The 17,034-nt window shown below is 36.8% G+C and overlaps 1 protein-coding gene across 1 annotated transcript in view; it reads left to right on the top strand.

Annotated features, from left to right (window-relative positions):
- LOC149568067 (inner membrane protein PPF-1, chloroplastic-like) overlaps window positions 1-17,034 on the top strand; it is a 214,463-nt gene that overhangs the window by 52,830 nt on the left and 144,599 nt on the right. The window contains exon 3 of the mRNA XM_089821069.1: window positions 14,756-14,830. Coding sequence (XP_089677195.1) covers window positions 14,756-14,830 — 75 coding nt within the window. The remainder of the gene's footprint in view (window positions 1-14,755; window positions 14,831-17,034) is intronic.

Here is a 17,034-nt window from a genome sequence, read left to right as displayed (position 1 = left end):
ACCAGCAACTATATTATACATCTCCCAAGTAAAAAGGACCTTCAAGGTTGAGCCAAGGGGAGTGAATGGTGGGAAGAATCCCTGCGATGAAAAGGAGGATATAGTTAGTATAATTTTTAAATCAACATAAAGATAGCTCATGGAAGTTATTGTAATCTTTTTTTAGGCATATAAGTTGCCCATCCAAAATCCTTGACCAAGGTAGTTAATTGTGTGTTGCCAACATGATCACTAGAGGTCAGGATGCTAGTAGTTGTAAGATAGGCTATCTAGAATGTGTCCACAATCTCGACAATTGTCTAGTTGACACTCTCACCAAGATGCTCAGTGGCTAGATAAAGGTGCCTCAAGCCAAGTCCCAGAGTAGGGAGGGCCTTTTTCGTTGGAGATTGTGTGGGGATGCTAAGGGTCCGTGGTTGGGAGGTTGAGCCCATGGCAATGCTTCTGCTCTCTTCCAGATGCCAAGGTTTTTACAACTCAATGTCATCAACTAATTCCTTTTTGGTAATCGTTTATTTCATGTTCCATTTATAGTTCTTGTTAACATATGCTGGTTACCATATAACATTACAGAATGTAAATTGCAACGAAATGGTAGTTAATAATCAAATGTCATGTGAATGGATAGTTAGATGTTTGATAATGTCTAATTATTGAAATTAGAGAATATATTTAGCACATATTTTTCCTTTTCATGTGAAGAAGTTGAGTAACTGATTTAATTGTATTTCTTTCACGTGGTTCAGAATGGGATTGGATTTTGTTAAAAAGAATGATGCCAAAATGTTGTAATATTCCAGTTGGATATTTTCTCTAATTTTTCCTGTATACTAATTTTAAGAAAATAATGAATATCTTTTGCAAATAAACTCAGTTAAATAAATGAGAAATGGATCGTTAAATGCTTATTAAAGGACCTCAAAACACATAGTATTTTACATCAGCAATCAATAAGCAAATATCAAAACTCCAATTTTAAATATAGTTACACAATTAGATTCGAAAACAACAACAAAATGCACCTGTAGGCTTAGATGATGAATTCTGATGTGAATCCACCATAGATGATGAATTGGGGCTACGTCCAATCCACCTAGAAAATTCTGAAAGTTTCCATGCCCAGGCTTCAACAAAAGAAAGCCAATAGCTCCCCAAAGTTTTCCAAGAGAAACCAGAAAATCAATCTCAAATCCAAGTATACCCAAAATGATCTCCTCATCCTTTTTATATGCTCAACACAATGACCCTTTAGTTTCCTTCTCTTGTCCTTTCATCTTTTTCCTTCTTTGTCACCTTTGACCCACTTTATAATATTCATTTGACCAGTTTTATAAATTTGCATTAAGCTCCCTTAAGCCAAAATTAATATTTTATGAATTTGACTTTATAATTCCTAATGTTCCAAAAATGGAAGATTACAACCCTCCCTCCTCAAGATTGCTTGCCCTCAAGCAATCAGTACCAAAATTCCATTTAAATCTGCAAGTAGTTCTACAACCCAATCTGAAAACCCATCTTACCACACTTCATAGTTGGTAGATTAGCCCCCTTTTAGAATAGTAGGGGATTCTCAATGGCGCCTTACTATTCTATGGGCTAGGAAATGGGGTGAGGTCAGCACTATAATCTCCTTATTCTAGCTTATTCAATTATAGTTGGGGTAGCATTAGTGATTCTATGGAAGTTTAGCTGCCTACTATGAAGACAGGTGCTCAAATGCAACTTATCCATCAGCTAGATCCCCAAATCCCATATCAATCTATGAAGTGCTGCTGCATCTATAGGCTGTGCGACTCTGATCATAACTGCATCAAATTTCAAACTTTAGAGTATCACAATATAATCCATCCAATGCAAAACAAGCACTCTGCTATCACCTGGATCCAAAACCAACCTGTCAACACAATCCTAGGTGTAGGGGATTCTCAATGGCGCCTTACTATTCTATGGGCTAGGAAATGGGGTGAGGTCAGCACTATAATCTCCTTATTCTAGCTTATTCAATTATAGTTGGGGTAGCATTAGTGATTCTATGGAAGTTTAGCTGCCTACTATGAAGACAGGTGCTCAAATGCAACTTATCCATCAGCTAGATCCCCGAATCCCATATCAATCTATGAAGTGCTGCCTCATCTATAGGCTGTGCGACTCTGATCATAACTGCATCAAATTTCAAACTTTAGAGTATCACAATATAATCCATCCAATGCAAAACAAGCACTCTGCTATCACCTGGATCCAAAACCAACCTGTCAACACAATCCTAGGTGTAGGGGATTCTCAATGGCGCCTTACTATTCTATGGGCTAGGAAATGGGGTGAGGTCAGCACTATAATCTCCTTATTCTAGCTTATTCAATTATAGTTGGGGTAGCATTAGTGATTCTATGGAAGTTTAGCTGCCTACTATGAAGACAGGTGCTCAAATGCAACTTATCCATCAGCTAGATCCCCGAATCCCATATCAATCTATGAAGTGCTGCTGCATCTATAGGCTGTGCGACTCTGATCATAACTGCATCAAATTTCAAACTTTAGAGTATCACAATATAATCCATCCAATGCAAAACAAGCACTCTGCTATCACCTGGATCCAAAACCAACCTGTCAACACAATCCTAGGTGTAGAAATAGGTGTCTATCAACTTAGCATCATCCTGAATGAGCCATTTGGACAAAGAGTTTATCCCACCAAAACCAAAAACATCCAGTATGTAGGAAGCCCAACTCTAAGATCCCCACCCGCTGCTACTAAAATCGGAGTTGGGAATAGAAATGGTACGCCTATTGTCATTTTGCTTTTGTATCAGAAAGAAAATCGTCTCATGAGGGATGTGCCTCCAGAGGAGATCAATCTGCAACTCACTACCATCTGAAAGTTGGGCCTGATCTGAAACTGTAATAGCAGACCAAAGGTAGCAACCACTTATGGACAATTCTGAATTTTCAGTACCACCACCAGTATAATCACTCGAATCAACAACTCTATCAACAAAATGATCATCATCACTTATAGATTTCAAAGTAAAATTACTTGGTTCATCTTCATTCGCACCAAGAGTCCGAATCCCTTCTACCATTTTAAAGGTTTCCTTGGCTTTAGAATTAAGACTATCTTCCATAGGAGTGGCTATCACAGAAATCTGATTTTCAGCTTGGTATAAGGAGTAGTGTCATACTCAATTGAAGGCAAAGTTCATCTTTCTTTCTTTCTTTATCTTCTACATATTTGATGGCCATATCTCTATCTTTGAGTAGCTTCGAATAATATGTTCTCATTCTTCCCAATGCCCCCTCTAGAGTGTGAAGAAATGCACTTTTAATTCCATTCATTATTTCCTTCTCCTTTTGATCACTTTTAACTTCCCACATGTTTTCTTCGATGTTTTTGTGGGTGGTATCAAAATGCACTAAGGCTGTGATGATCATACAATTTGATACTTTCAGCTTGTCCTCCAAATTATATGCTCCAACATCATCATCTAGAAATGAAATTTCTGATTGGTCCTTTAAATCAACTCCTATTGTAACATCATCTTACTCTAGTTCTTGAATGCTAGATTCATCTACCTTTTCAGCTGCACCAACTTCATAATTTTCCTCCATCTCCAAATGTATTGTCTCAACTATTATGTCATTGTCTTCACATAATTCATTCTCATGGAGAGATTCAGTTTCAGCCTTATGATTACCATAATGGTTGTCAATAAAAACTTCCTATTTACCAAATAAGACACTAGTACAAATCTTACCATCATCCGTATCAGGTTCCCTCTCATGATCTTCATTATGTTGAAGCTGGACCAACAAATCCTCAACTTCTTCAATGCTGATTTGCACATCTTGAGCTGTCGCTTCTTGCTTGTTATCCCCACAAATATGACAAAGTGACCAAATACGCTTGCAAGTAAAATGGATCTTCTCTTTCCTCATTTGGTTCTTGCTCATTTTCAAAGATCCTTCAACCGGTATTTCTTTTAAATGTTAACTCACGTTCAGCGTAAATTTATTGAACATGTCAAACTCATTGTCAATTAGTTCCTTCACAAGCTCATAAGCAATAGGTGAGATTATGTTCTCCCTTCTCCACATAGCCGACAAATCTGATTTTAATTGCTTACATATGTTATCGTTCTCATCAAGGATTAATGACATGATGGTTTTAATGCAAGTCCTCACATTATCTGAATGATGTTTTCTAAATTCTTTTAAGAGACATAAAAATAATCGACGAATCATCTCCTCACAACCAAGATCCAACATGGGAATGAAGAATCTGATTTTTGCCATGAGTTCTAGAATCTTTACCTTCTTACCAGAAGTAATGCCTTTGTCATCATGTAACTCAGATAGGCTGTCCACAATCTGCTGTAATACCTTATGCAATGTGTTATCATTATAAGGAGTAGTAGGAGCTATAATTTAGATGATTTCACTAAGAGAACTAGCAACCATTACCCTCACCTCTTCACACAGATGCTCCATTAACCTGAGCTAGATTAAGGCAGCCATTGATGGTTGTAAGGCCCAATTTAGTAGCCTCCAATCAGACTGATCCATTTTTCGCTAAATACAAATCAACTTCTTCCATTTTAGCGAGAAGCCTGTCGAGTGATCTCATGGATTCCAATCACACTCCACTGATATACAGACCATTCCCTATTTCTTTTCCTTTTGCATATCTCTTAGTTATTCATCATCAAATGTTTCATTGAATTCTTGGGAGAAAACATTGTTCTTCAACTTTTTTATTGTCTTCTAATCGAACTCTACCAAATCTGATGTAGACTATAGGTAATTAAAACCTTACCTAGTTGTTGAATGCAACTAGATAAGATAAGATAATGATATTAATGTCCAACAAAAGACCAACAAAAGGTCTATGGGACTGCAGGAATACAACAATGAGGCTGACAGCAGTAAGAGCACACAAAGGTCTTCGAAAAATAAATACAAACAACAAGAGAAAGCAAACAGAGAACTAGAGAGGAGGCCAAGAGAGAGACTAGGAGTCCTTTTTAGGCGAAAATAAACCAGTCACTGAATGATAAGCATGCCGAAGAGTAAAGGCCCTGCTCTGTTTGTGGCCACTCATAGAGTGTCACTGGTGCAAATAATCGGTCCGGGATCTAACACATTTGGAATGCCTAGTAGATCTAGTGGAGCTAGAAGGCCTTTTCACACCACACAAAGGGGATAATGGCGTGAGAAAGACAGTAATGAGCTGAGTAGATGAGTGCCGATGCGGAAATAGTGACTGGATCGTGCTATCACGGAGCATAGTGGCCTCCCGAAGATAAAGTGCAAGACAATGCTGATCATGGTAGCTGAAGAAATCATAGAGCGAGAAGCATTCCTAGAACAGACAGAAAATCTCCCTCTAGTTTCATAATAAATGGGGCAACAAAAAATGAAGTGGGTCTCATTCTCCACCTCACCCAAAGTACAAAGCCCAGATCCACTCCCCACTGTCGATATGATGGTCAGTCTGAACCCGAAGATGGTGGGAACCAACTCTAAAAGACCCCAAAGAGATAGGCAAAGCGTGAGACCACCTTTGAGAAAGATAGCTAGGATGAACAATAATGCCATCAGATATCTCCAAAAATTGCTTCGTGCAAAAGGACATCTGTGGGCATAACCCACCAGGACGGTTAACCTAGGTAGTGGTAATGTACTGTCTATAGATGTCAAGTTTGACATGCTCATTGAACTCTTGCCTAAAGGGGAGAAGATGAATCGGGGCATCCAGTGAGAACTGAAAGGTGGGGAGGCGATCAATATCAATCCCAAGCGAACCGAGTAGAGAAGAGGCCTGTGCATGCCAACAATGTGTGCAAGAACCAGACTCAGCACTTGCAATAGACAGACGAACAATAAGCTAAATAGGAATACCGATCACAATCACTAGCATGATCCGCAAAACCATGAAGATGATGGAGGAACTAAACCAAATAAAAAATGGCCGCAAGACTGAAAGGATGAGCGCCGAACTCAACAAGAATGAGACTATGAGGATTGAATCTGTGACATCTAATAATGCGCCTCAAAAATAAAGTCTGAACCCGCTCAGTCAAGGCCCAATTAGAACCAAGAAGAGATGGGCCCCAAACCACAGAACCATAGAGAATAATAGGCCTCACAAGGGAGTCCAAGAGAGATAACTTAGACGAGGTATCCTGAAAGTGGCGCCTGAAACATTGTTTCTCAAGCAAAGCAAGAGAACCTATACCCTTATTAACTCTGGGGTGAATAGCTGGCCTCATATTGAATCGCGGTGCAGAAAACTTAACCCCCAGATAAGTATAGAATGTAGTGATCTTGATCTCCTGACCCTGAAAAAAAAAGTGGAGATGGAAAGTCTTTAAACAATTAAAGATCATGATTCGAGTCTTACTTAAGTTAACCACAAGCTATCGCAGATCATAGAAGGAAGCCAAGCCATCAAGAAGCCTCTGTAAACTATCTAGAGAGGAAGCAAGAAGAACCACATCATCGGCAAAAAGAAGGATGGAGATCAAAACTTGATGAAGATTACAACCATCACTAGGGAGCGAAGACCTCTATAGGAAATCCTTGAGCTCATTAATATATAACCCAAACAATGTAGGAGAGAGAGCCCTGCTTAACCCCAATGGTGCTATGGATCGGATCTGAGAAACCCTCGAGAGTCTTAAATCTGCCAACCACAGTCTCATATAGTCCCATAATAGCGGTGCGTAACATCTCAGATATGCCAATCTCCCTAAGCCTCTCAAACAAAGCCACCCTAAGAACAGAATCAAATGCTTTGTGAAAATCGACAAAGCAACAATAAATCTTCTCCGATCTATGTCTAGCCTCCTCAATAATAGCACGTAGAGTGAAGATGTGATCCATAGTCTGATAGTCTGCTCTGAAACCAGCTTGCCCTTTAGCCCTGCAACCAATCCTGTCTAGCTCACCAGATAGCATAGTATTAAGGGTTGTTGCATATAGTTTGGCAAATGTGTGTCCAATCATGATGGTTCTATAGTTCCTCGGATCAGAGACCGGGCTAGTCTTCTGAATAGGATAAATCAAATGCTAGGACTAGGAAGTCGAAAAACCAGTGTGAACCACTCTATTAAAAAGAATAGAGAGATAGGGTCCTAGAACTAAGGCACCAAACTTAAAAAGTTCAGCCTGAAAACCTTCCTCATCTGTAGCTCTTCTACACTTCATGGATTTGATGGCCTCAAAAATGTGGGAAGGGGTGAACAAGCGGTCAAAGGGAGGCGAAATGTGATGGATAGAAGGCTGCACTGAAATGTCAACCTGCGATAACCCACTCAAGAAAACCAACGACAGAACACGAGTACACTCCGACATCGGACGCCCGCAAAATCACTAGTTACAGGAGCCATAAAGAACGACAGATATAGTGGTGGACGAGGTCGCAGACGGAATGGTTGTCGCAGACGAGGTCATGGTATAGAAAGAGAAATTCTCAAGGAAAGGGTTCCCTACCAATTTTGGTTCAATGGCTTTCCTTTGTGACTGTAATTGAAGTAGTGATTGTTCAATGTTTAATCACTGTATTCTAATTTAGTCAATCAATAAGACTCCATATACTTCTATAGCATTGCTATAGATATGAATTTTAAACAAAAGTACTAAATAAGATTAATGATCTTGCCTCGCTATAACTTGTAAGAGATAGTCAAATCAGATTCTTTGCACCTTACTCCACAAGATAATTCCTAGTAAATAGGTTTAGTTTCTACCCACATCTTCCTTTGACTTCTTGTGGGCACTGTTTTTTTCTAAATTGAGGCTATCACTCTTTTCTTATGCCAAATATATCCTGTCTCTTTTAAGCCTACCAATTCCCAAGCGCTCTTATATTTGCTTTATTGTATGATTATGTGCCTTGAGTTGTTAGAGCTTAAACTTATTCCTGCCACTACCTGTAAGAGTTCATGGCATCAACCAACTCATAGAAACATTTACGGTGAATACAATAATTTATTGCTTCAAACATTTCTTACATGCTCCAAGACCTCCCAATTGCCTTGTCCCTTAATAATTTGTAAAACTTAATTATGTCAATGAGAAATTTGATAATTAACCATGATTGTATGATGTTGTGTTCTGACCATCACTGTCTAACTGACTCTTTTTGATTTTTGACAGACCACGTATGTGACAAAGGAAACTGTTGTTTCACGACTAAAGCTGTAATGTCAGACCACACCAATAGAAAAGCTCCATTCTCCCAAGGGACTATTATAGCATATTCATTTAATTTGCATCCACTACTAATCGAGCCATATAAATGTAATTTCCATAGCACTTTATTTTTATGTGATTACTTCACTACCTCCGCTATGTTTATAACTTAATTGATCCTCAATTTTAATGTTTACTCTTGCATCAAATGTTTTGCGGTAACATTAGATTTTGGAACAAATAATAACTTTCCATGAGAAACAAATATTAACCCACATTTGTGCTCCTAGAAATATTGGAAAGCAGTGCCAAATATATGAATACAACAATTTACCGATAGTCTACCCTCTAGAAATTTTGTAACGGCAAATGCGTTTTCTTAGGTGGTGTTTCAATACTCGACTTGACACTCTCGAAGGGAATTCCTATCACCGGCCTCTAGCTCATAAAAAGGTTCCAAGCTAGAGTTATTTGACTGATTATATTCTCTGTTATTCATTAGAGAACTACTCATGACAATTTTTAATAATGTTACCATTTATATGTCCTCATTCCTTAGTTGCAAAATAGAATTTGAGTGCTTCGAGTTTTGACAATGGGTTGTTCTCCCAACATATTAGATAGGGCTAGTTGTGTCTTTTAGTGATAATATTGAGACCATCTCTTCTCTCAAAACACTCCCTGCACCTTTTGTCTGTTCTACAATTTTCATCATAAGTGTTTATGCTGAGAATCACATGTCAATGCCTTCATTGTTTTCATCGGACACACTTTTGGTGTTAGTGTTATCTCTTTACACGACTCCTATGCCATTCCAACTACTCTAGTCATGATTCTCGACCATAACCAACAACATGATGATGTCTTACCCAGCTCCAACAATTAACTACCAACACCTTCTATTACGTAGTTTGTTAAGGAGGCTCGTTTAATGATTATTACTTGTTCTCTCTAGTTTTGTTATTAGTGTACGATGAACACTACAACAATTACTTGATGCCAATACATGCTTGGGAGAATGAAATAGTATACCATTCACGATACCAATTTGAATCTTTCTGAGAAAACTATTGATGTTAGCACTTATATAAAATGCTGTTATTATGCCTCATGGGCATCATCATCCCATCCAGAAGTCTTCTCCCACGAGCATGCAAATACTTGTATGCTTTAATTACAAATATTTCTGCCTTACTTTGTTAGAATGGCTGATTAAATATACTATAATCTGCCTGTGAAGGAAGAGCCCTTGAAATCTAAAAGCTCCAGACTAGATAAATAAAGGCCCACAAATTTATCACGAAGGCTTTGGCGTTGATAGTTTCAATATCCACCTTCCTCTCCTGCACTAATATTGGGTGAACCTTATTTTCTTGAATATTAATCACCGTAGCTTGAGCCTTAACAAGTTTGGCTAATTGATAACTGTAATAGACATCAAATTTTGGTAGTCCCCATACAGGTATCATTTCGATATATTAGTTTAGATTATGCTTACTCTTCATATTTTACCTTTAACACTCTGAGTGCAATATTGAAAAATTAAATCTCAAACCATAAACAATACTTAACTCTTAGTATGATTTCTGATGACTTCACCATTTGTAGATTCTGTAATTTTTATTTTTGCACAAACTCCATAGGCTAACAAGATCAATGTTCTGATACCACTGTAATATCCTAGTGGGATATTGTAATTTTTCCTCTCAAATAATATTCAGAAAATAACATGTATCTTTTGCAAATAAACCTAGTAAAATAAACGAGCAATGAACCAGTAAATACTCATTAAAAGACCTCAAAATACGTTATTGCATTTTACATCAGCAAACAATAACTAAATATAAAAAATCCAATCTTAAATATAGTTGGATTGTCAGATTGGAAAGAAACAATAAAGTGCACTTGTAGACTTAGATGTGAATTCTGATGTAAATTCACCACAGATGATGAATCAGGGCTACGTTCAATCCACCTAGAAAGTTCTAAAGGTTTCTGTACTCGGGCTTCAACAAGAGAAGCTTCCCAAACTTCTGCGAGAGAAACCAAGAAATTAATCTCAAATCCAAGCATACCCAAAATGAACTCCTCATCCTTCTTTTATGCTCAAAATGATGACCCTTCAATTTCCTTCTCTTGTCCTTTCATCTTTTTGTTTGTTTGTCTTCATTGATCCACTTTATAACATTAATCTGACCCATCTTATAAATTTGGATGAAGCTCCCTTAGGCCAAAATTAATATTTTGTGAATTTGACAATAGAATTCCTAATATCCCAAAAAGGGGACATTACAAATGTTTACTCCCTATAGTGAGTGAATTCATAGGATAAAGAATAATGTAAACATAACACAATAAATACAATAACTCAAGTAAGACAAACAATTGGCAGAAAGATATATCATTTTATTCTAAGTGTAAAGTTTGTACAATGCTAGTATGAACTGGTTTCAAGTCAGATATAATGTAATGTCCCTTCTTTGGGGACATTAGAATTATTAAGAAGGAACGAATTAACAATATTAAATTTGACTATGTAAGTTGGAGACTTATTATTAAAGGTCAAATTGATAATTCCATATGGTCACAAGAGGAGGAGGAGGAATAAGATGATTTATCAGAGAGAAGTTGAAGAGTCACAAGGAAAAGGACGAAGGCCAGAGGGTAGTCGAAGAGTCTTAGTTTGTGTATTAAAAGGGGAAAATGACTCAGGGTTGGGCATGCTTGATTTTATTATTCAGTTCAGTTTTCTCTCTTGTGGGAGTCTCAGAAAGCTACAGCTTTCAGCTGGTTGGAGGACATAGCCCCTCGTGCTAGCAGATAGTGGACGCAAACCCATTGTCCCAGGAAACATCATTTTAGGTGTTTCATTCGCGGTTACAGGTTCTTATTCCAACGTTCCAATCTGATTGTTAAATCTGTATTTAGGATTGGTTTTTTGTACTAGTTATTGTATTGCTGTTGTATAATGCAATAACGCGTTTAGGAGTGTTGGACTACTGGTTTTATCTTACTGATTTGTAATGTATTTTTATATGCTTGAATCATTAATATCATTTTGAGGCAGACAGATTTATTTAAGAAATACTGGTTTCCTATTGTTGTTCGTATTACATCTGCCTATGCATGCATTCTGAGTATTATATTCAAGAAAGAGGTGGTCAAATATCTACCTGGGTTATTGTTTGTACTTTACAATGCTGGTATGGGTCATTACACATAAATAATGTTCGACAGCAACTGACAACCTTTCAGAACTTGTTACACTGCCAATACTACTTAAATAACAAAGTATTATTTAATTACTTGCAGTAGATTTTCCGTCTACAAGTCCCATAAGGCATAGCTCAAAGTTGATGATTCGCCGAGAAGGAAACTCAAAAGATTGACACCAAATGTGCTTAATGGTGAAGCCATAATGGTCTCAATATCATGATATTAGCCTATAGAGACCTGAGCAATAGACTAATCATTGAAAGCACTGAAACCAAGGAAGGTGCGAAAATGGGGACATTACATCAACCCATTGCTCTTCTTTTGCATAGCTTCGGTTATTTGGGTGTTTCACCTTGATTATGTTCCAGACATTCCGAAACATTAGGATTGTAAATTTTGTTTCAATCTTGGGTATTTTGACATGTTTCTTTGTTGTCTATCTATGACCATGTTTACTGCCCTCTTTGTTCTTACTTTAATTTGACCGCTGAACTTGGTTCAAAATTTGAAAGCACTTTGATTTTAAAAGACAGGAAGGGTGCTAAAAGATAATTATTTATTTTAAGACAATGAATGTTCTCATCATTTAATTTGGTCAAATGGATCTTCCATTTAAAGTTTCTTGTTACTGGAACACTTTTTATGAATATCTTTGTCTGTGAAAAAGCATACATTGTTTTTTTCACATCCGCAATGGCTTGCTTAAAAAGAAAACTATTTTTCATTTTAGTTCATGGTGAATCACCTTACGGTATTCTCTCTGACTGTTACATGCCTTCCACAGTTTTGAATCATTCAATTATAAGGAGGTCATTGGCACCCTTTGCTCACAACTTTAAGAAATCTTGACAATATCTGTAGTGAGAGATCGAGAATTGTATGAAAGTGATGGCTGCAGGCCACAGTGCACGTATATCTCCTTAACTATATGGCGTTGCTATTTGCATGTTTCTCCCCTCAACGTCATAAATGTGATTAATAGAATGAAATGCCTGAAGTTTCATGTTAATACTGTCCTAGCCAAGAAAAATAATGGCAACAGATAGGGTCTTACTTCTCATGGGTGTTATCCACATTTGATCAAATCAGCTGGTCTGAAGGGCCATACACAATTCTCAAGTTTTTCAAGCAATCAACAACCAAAGTGATGAAGAAGAATCCCCTGTGAAAAATAATGGCAACAGATAGGGTCTTGCATCTCATGGGAGGGATCTATTCAGATGGTCTGAAGGGCCACACACAATTCTGAAGTTTTTCAAGTAATTGGCAGCCAAAGTGGTGGGGAATAGTCCCCTGCTAACAGGTAGTGAATAAGCCACATCGCTACTCTTTTTGGGATCTTCAAATGCCAAAAGTGCATGGAGTTGTTAGTGAGGAAATGGGCTTACCATTTTTTAGTAAGGGAAATGGCCTAGGACATCAAGACCGACCTATGCTTTCAGAACCATGTCTTCTTTGCAGGAAGTAATTCAGAACCATGGCTTCTTTGGTTGGATACTAAAATCTCATCAAGAGCATCTGCAAACCTAGAAAGGAATCTGGCCATAATTTCTGTCAAAAAAATTCTGCGGGCAGCTGCCCGAACAAGGATGTTTGGAGTTGCCAGATTGACAATAAAAGCAGCAGCTCTGTTACAGGTAGTGAGCACTTGTGTTCAATATTGCATTCTATTATGGTTCCTTATCTTCCCAAATGTATTTGTCGGCCAGAAAAGTTTCTGAGGTGACTTTTCTAAGTTCTTCATTGTCTTAAGTCCTATTCTTCTCACCCTCTTTCCACTTGCTTCATCTTCAACTGAACTACTCATTGCATTTTCATCTTCACCACTCTGTCATCTTTATCTTCAATGAATCAATGCCCTAGGAGGAGAGGTGACTCAGATACCACATGATGGACAATGGAAGAGAAAAATAATACTGTATTGTATAAACCAAGTTATCCCTAGAGGAGCATATTTATTCCACAGAACCTGTTAAACCAATGTAATGCAAGCACTTTTGATACCAATATTATAATTAGATATTAAAATTCTGATGTGTTTCTCGCTCTTGTTTACCATTGTAAGAACTTTAGTATGGTACATGTTTTCTTTTACAATGCAATACTATAAGTCTTCTGAGCTATCATTTGAGGCAAATTCAAGGACAACAGATGTGTGATTTTGTAAATCTGTTAGTAGACATACTTTAGAGTTTGCCGATCATCATGACATGATAGAAAGGTACACGACTATCTGACATACTATATAGAGATCCCAGAGAGAAGACACTACAAGTAGGATCAACTACCTCCACTTGAGCTTCCTGATTTACAGAGATTAAGATTACGTCAAGTACACCTTTATTCCATGACAATTATAAACTCTTACTAGCTTATATAACTTGTAGCAGAGACTTACAACTGTAAAAGGATGGAAACAGTGTCCAAAATTTAAAAACAGAAGGATGGAAAGAAGTAAGAATTGTATTTTCCTTACTTCAAGTGTAAACAGTGTAAATGGGTAAATTTCATGAAGTTAATGCTTGGTATAATATTTTGAAAGAACCATATGCTGTCCAAGATTTTTATTGAGCTAAAATGGATTCAATCAGAAACAAGCAATGTGCAAGAACCAATGAATGGGATATAATTCTTATACCCTGACATTGAGAAGGAGGCTGTCTGTGTACGGTTGTTTAAGGGTAGGATGATCATATTCCATTAAGAAATAAAAATTTATCAAACATGTGTGCCGTTTGGTAGTCATAGATATGTGTGTTATTTAGCATGCATTGCCATGTAGATACCAACTTCAGTTTGGTCAGTAGCACTGCAAGGTAGAGTGAAAGAGAATGATAGCTTATCCTGTTGGCCAGTGTGCATTTTTCATCACAGGAGTGTTTAGATCCTCCTGGGTTGACCTCCTTTTAGGATCAAGATGGTCATTTTAACTTATGATAAATGAGGAAATATAATTCTGGAAATTTGTGTCATATCTGTTTTCTACGTTATCTGTTCAAGTTGAAGCATCCAGTTTCGTATCTTTCAAGAGCCAGCATTCCTGAGGGTTTATATACCATATCACATGCTCATTTGCTGATTTTAAACCTTAGTTTGAATAAAATATGTTGTGTAACTATTTTCACTCTAACAAGTTTGTGCATGTATATGCATCTATTCTTTCTTTCTCTTGTTTTGTTTCTCCAACAAACTACAATTCTTATTTAAAATTGATGGAAACAATGTATGGATTTTTTCTTGATTTTTCTGGTCCTGTCCATTGGAATTGAACTTTCTCCTCATTTGTGTTGTAAAAACAAGACACCTTTTGATTTAACTTTGTGGAGTTGTGCATGTATTTGGATTTTAGGTTGAATCAACAATGGCGATTCAGAATCTGCAGCCCAAAATAAAAGCCATTCAACAGAAGTATGCTGGGAATCAGGTTTTTTTTTACACTTTCTAATCATTTGACTATTTACGTCGTAATATACTGACAACATGGAACAAACATACTTCGCTATTTTGTAAAAGCAATCCATGCATTCATTTTCAATAAAGAATTTATTAAAAAGATGTTAGAAATGAAGTAGCACATGACAGAAACCACTTGGTAAATTTATTGAGCCTGTGCATTTATTTTGTATTTTTAACATATTTTAGGTTTTGTGTTGTTGTCCTGCTTATTTTTTACTTGTCTTAAGAAGTTGCAGCCACTGCTTTGTCTAAGTACTCCCACAGATTGTGGATGTATGAAGAAAATAATGACTTTATGAACCAATATTTGTGTTGTCTATGTGTTTTATACTCATTTTTATTCGAGATGACAATTATTTACAATTTGAACTTTTGATTTGATGGTCATTTTACTATCAGATAAAGTGACTTCCTTTGATGGAAGTTAATTGTTGACAAGGAGATGCCTCTTTGAATTGCGCCATTATTTTTCTGGAAAAGAAATATTTCCAAATTTCTGATGATTGAAATTCATTTTAAAGTAATCCTTTCAGAGCTTGATGCTGCCGTCATTTTCTACAGATTGATGTCTTATAGTTCTATGGATATCCTGTGGTGAATGGGATAAACATCACTATAATTTTGTAATATTTTCCACAGATTTGTGATTAGTATTAGATGGATTGAAGAAGAGGTAGAAACTACATTGCAGAGTGGCTTACTATATATGCTAGAGAATTAAACTTTAACCCTTACAATTAACTGTCCCACAACAACATAACCGATGAACAAAAAATTGCAAATGATAGTATGAACAAAACAATGCTAACAACATTTAGACTGTATATGCATTATTACTAATCTGATAACGCCTGTTAAATTTTGAACTAGAATAGCATAACTTAAAGAACAGTTATCTAAAAAACACAATGAACAGATAGACGCAAATATTTACTCTGGGAAAACCCTCCACTTGAGGGTGAAAACCCCAGCCACACAATTCTTTATTGAATAATAACAGAGTCCAAAACAATGCTCACAATCTCTAGAGTCTGCACACTCTAAAAGTAATAATTAATACTCTCCTTACAAATTAATGAGTCCGCAACTGAAGAATTAACTGCTTAATGTATGCTACATACAGAAATAATCATGAACACATTCATACTATCTTCTGCGAACTATACTTAAACCTAAATGACTCAACATAAAACAATAGTAACCTCCTGCCAAAAACCGTGATCTCAGAATTGTTGCTTAGACTCCAAAGAACATTAATACATCTGCACAAAGAAGAATGACTCACACACCCTTTTTCTTGTACCCTTTTTCTTGCGTATGCCAAGAATACATGTCACCGAAAAGAAAAAGTGATGCTACAGGAAACACTTAAGCTCCAAAAGTGGTCATGCTTCATAGCATTAGTCACATACACATCACTTACAATATTGCTGGCTCTTCAATTACCAGCAGTTACAATATCACTGGCTCTTCAAAAACCAACAGTGACACACGCATAAGCCTTTTGACTGCTGATGGTGATGATTAATCAACGAAACGTGAATTGGAATCGGATCGGAATTGGCAAGGCCGAATCGAATCGTGAATCGGCAATGAATCGGCGATGAATCGGCAAATTTGAAAAAACCCTTTAAATTTAAAGATTTTAACAATTTAAAACTTATTTCATGCACCCTTTATTGAATATAACTTAAGCACACTATAACATCATCAAATAGAAGTTAAAACTTAACATACATAAACATGGAACATAAAATCCATCACATATGTAACTGTGTTATCTAAAATGTAAATTGTAGGCTAGCTGAAGTAAATAGAAATCAAATGATCATAATGATTTAAATAATAGAATGTATGTAAGATGATCCATAAGACATCAAATCATAAATTTATGTAAGAATCTAAGATGAAGATCCATGAAAGTTTGAAACATATGTCTATCAATGATTCAGTATCAATATCTGTAAACAAAATATAAAAACAAGGCTCCAGCTCAAGCCTCAGGCTCATAGTCATCATCATCCTCAACATCATCCTCAAGCTCGGCTACAGCCTCAGCCTCAGCCTCTGAGTATCCAGTTTGCCTAGTAGCAAGGCGTCTAATGTAGGTCCTAGAGGATTGTCGAGCCATATCTCCCGCATATAAGATGGGCTCACAAATGTCGCTAGGGC

The sequence above is a fragment of the Cupressus sempervirens genome, chromosome 3, assembly GCF_028749045.1.
Source record: "Cupressus sempervirens isolate cs-2001-9-10 chromosome 3, ASM2874904v1, whole genome shotgun sequence".
In the NCBI taxonomy this organism is placed as follows: domain Eukaryota; kingdom Viridiplantae; phylum Streptophyta; class Pinopsida; order Cupressales; family Cupressaceae; genus Cupressus; species Cupressus sempervirens.
Note: the sequence above shows the minus strand (reverse complement) of the source record. Positions and strands in the feature narration are given on the sequence as shown.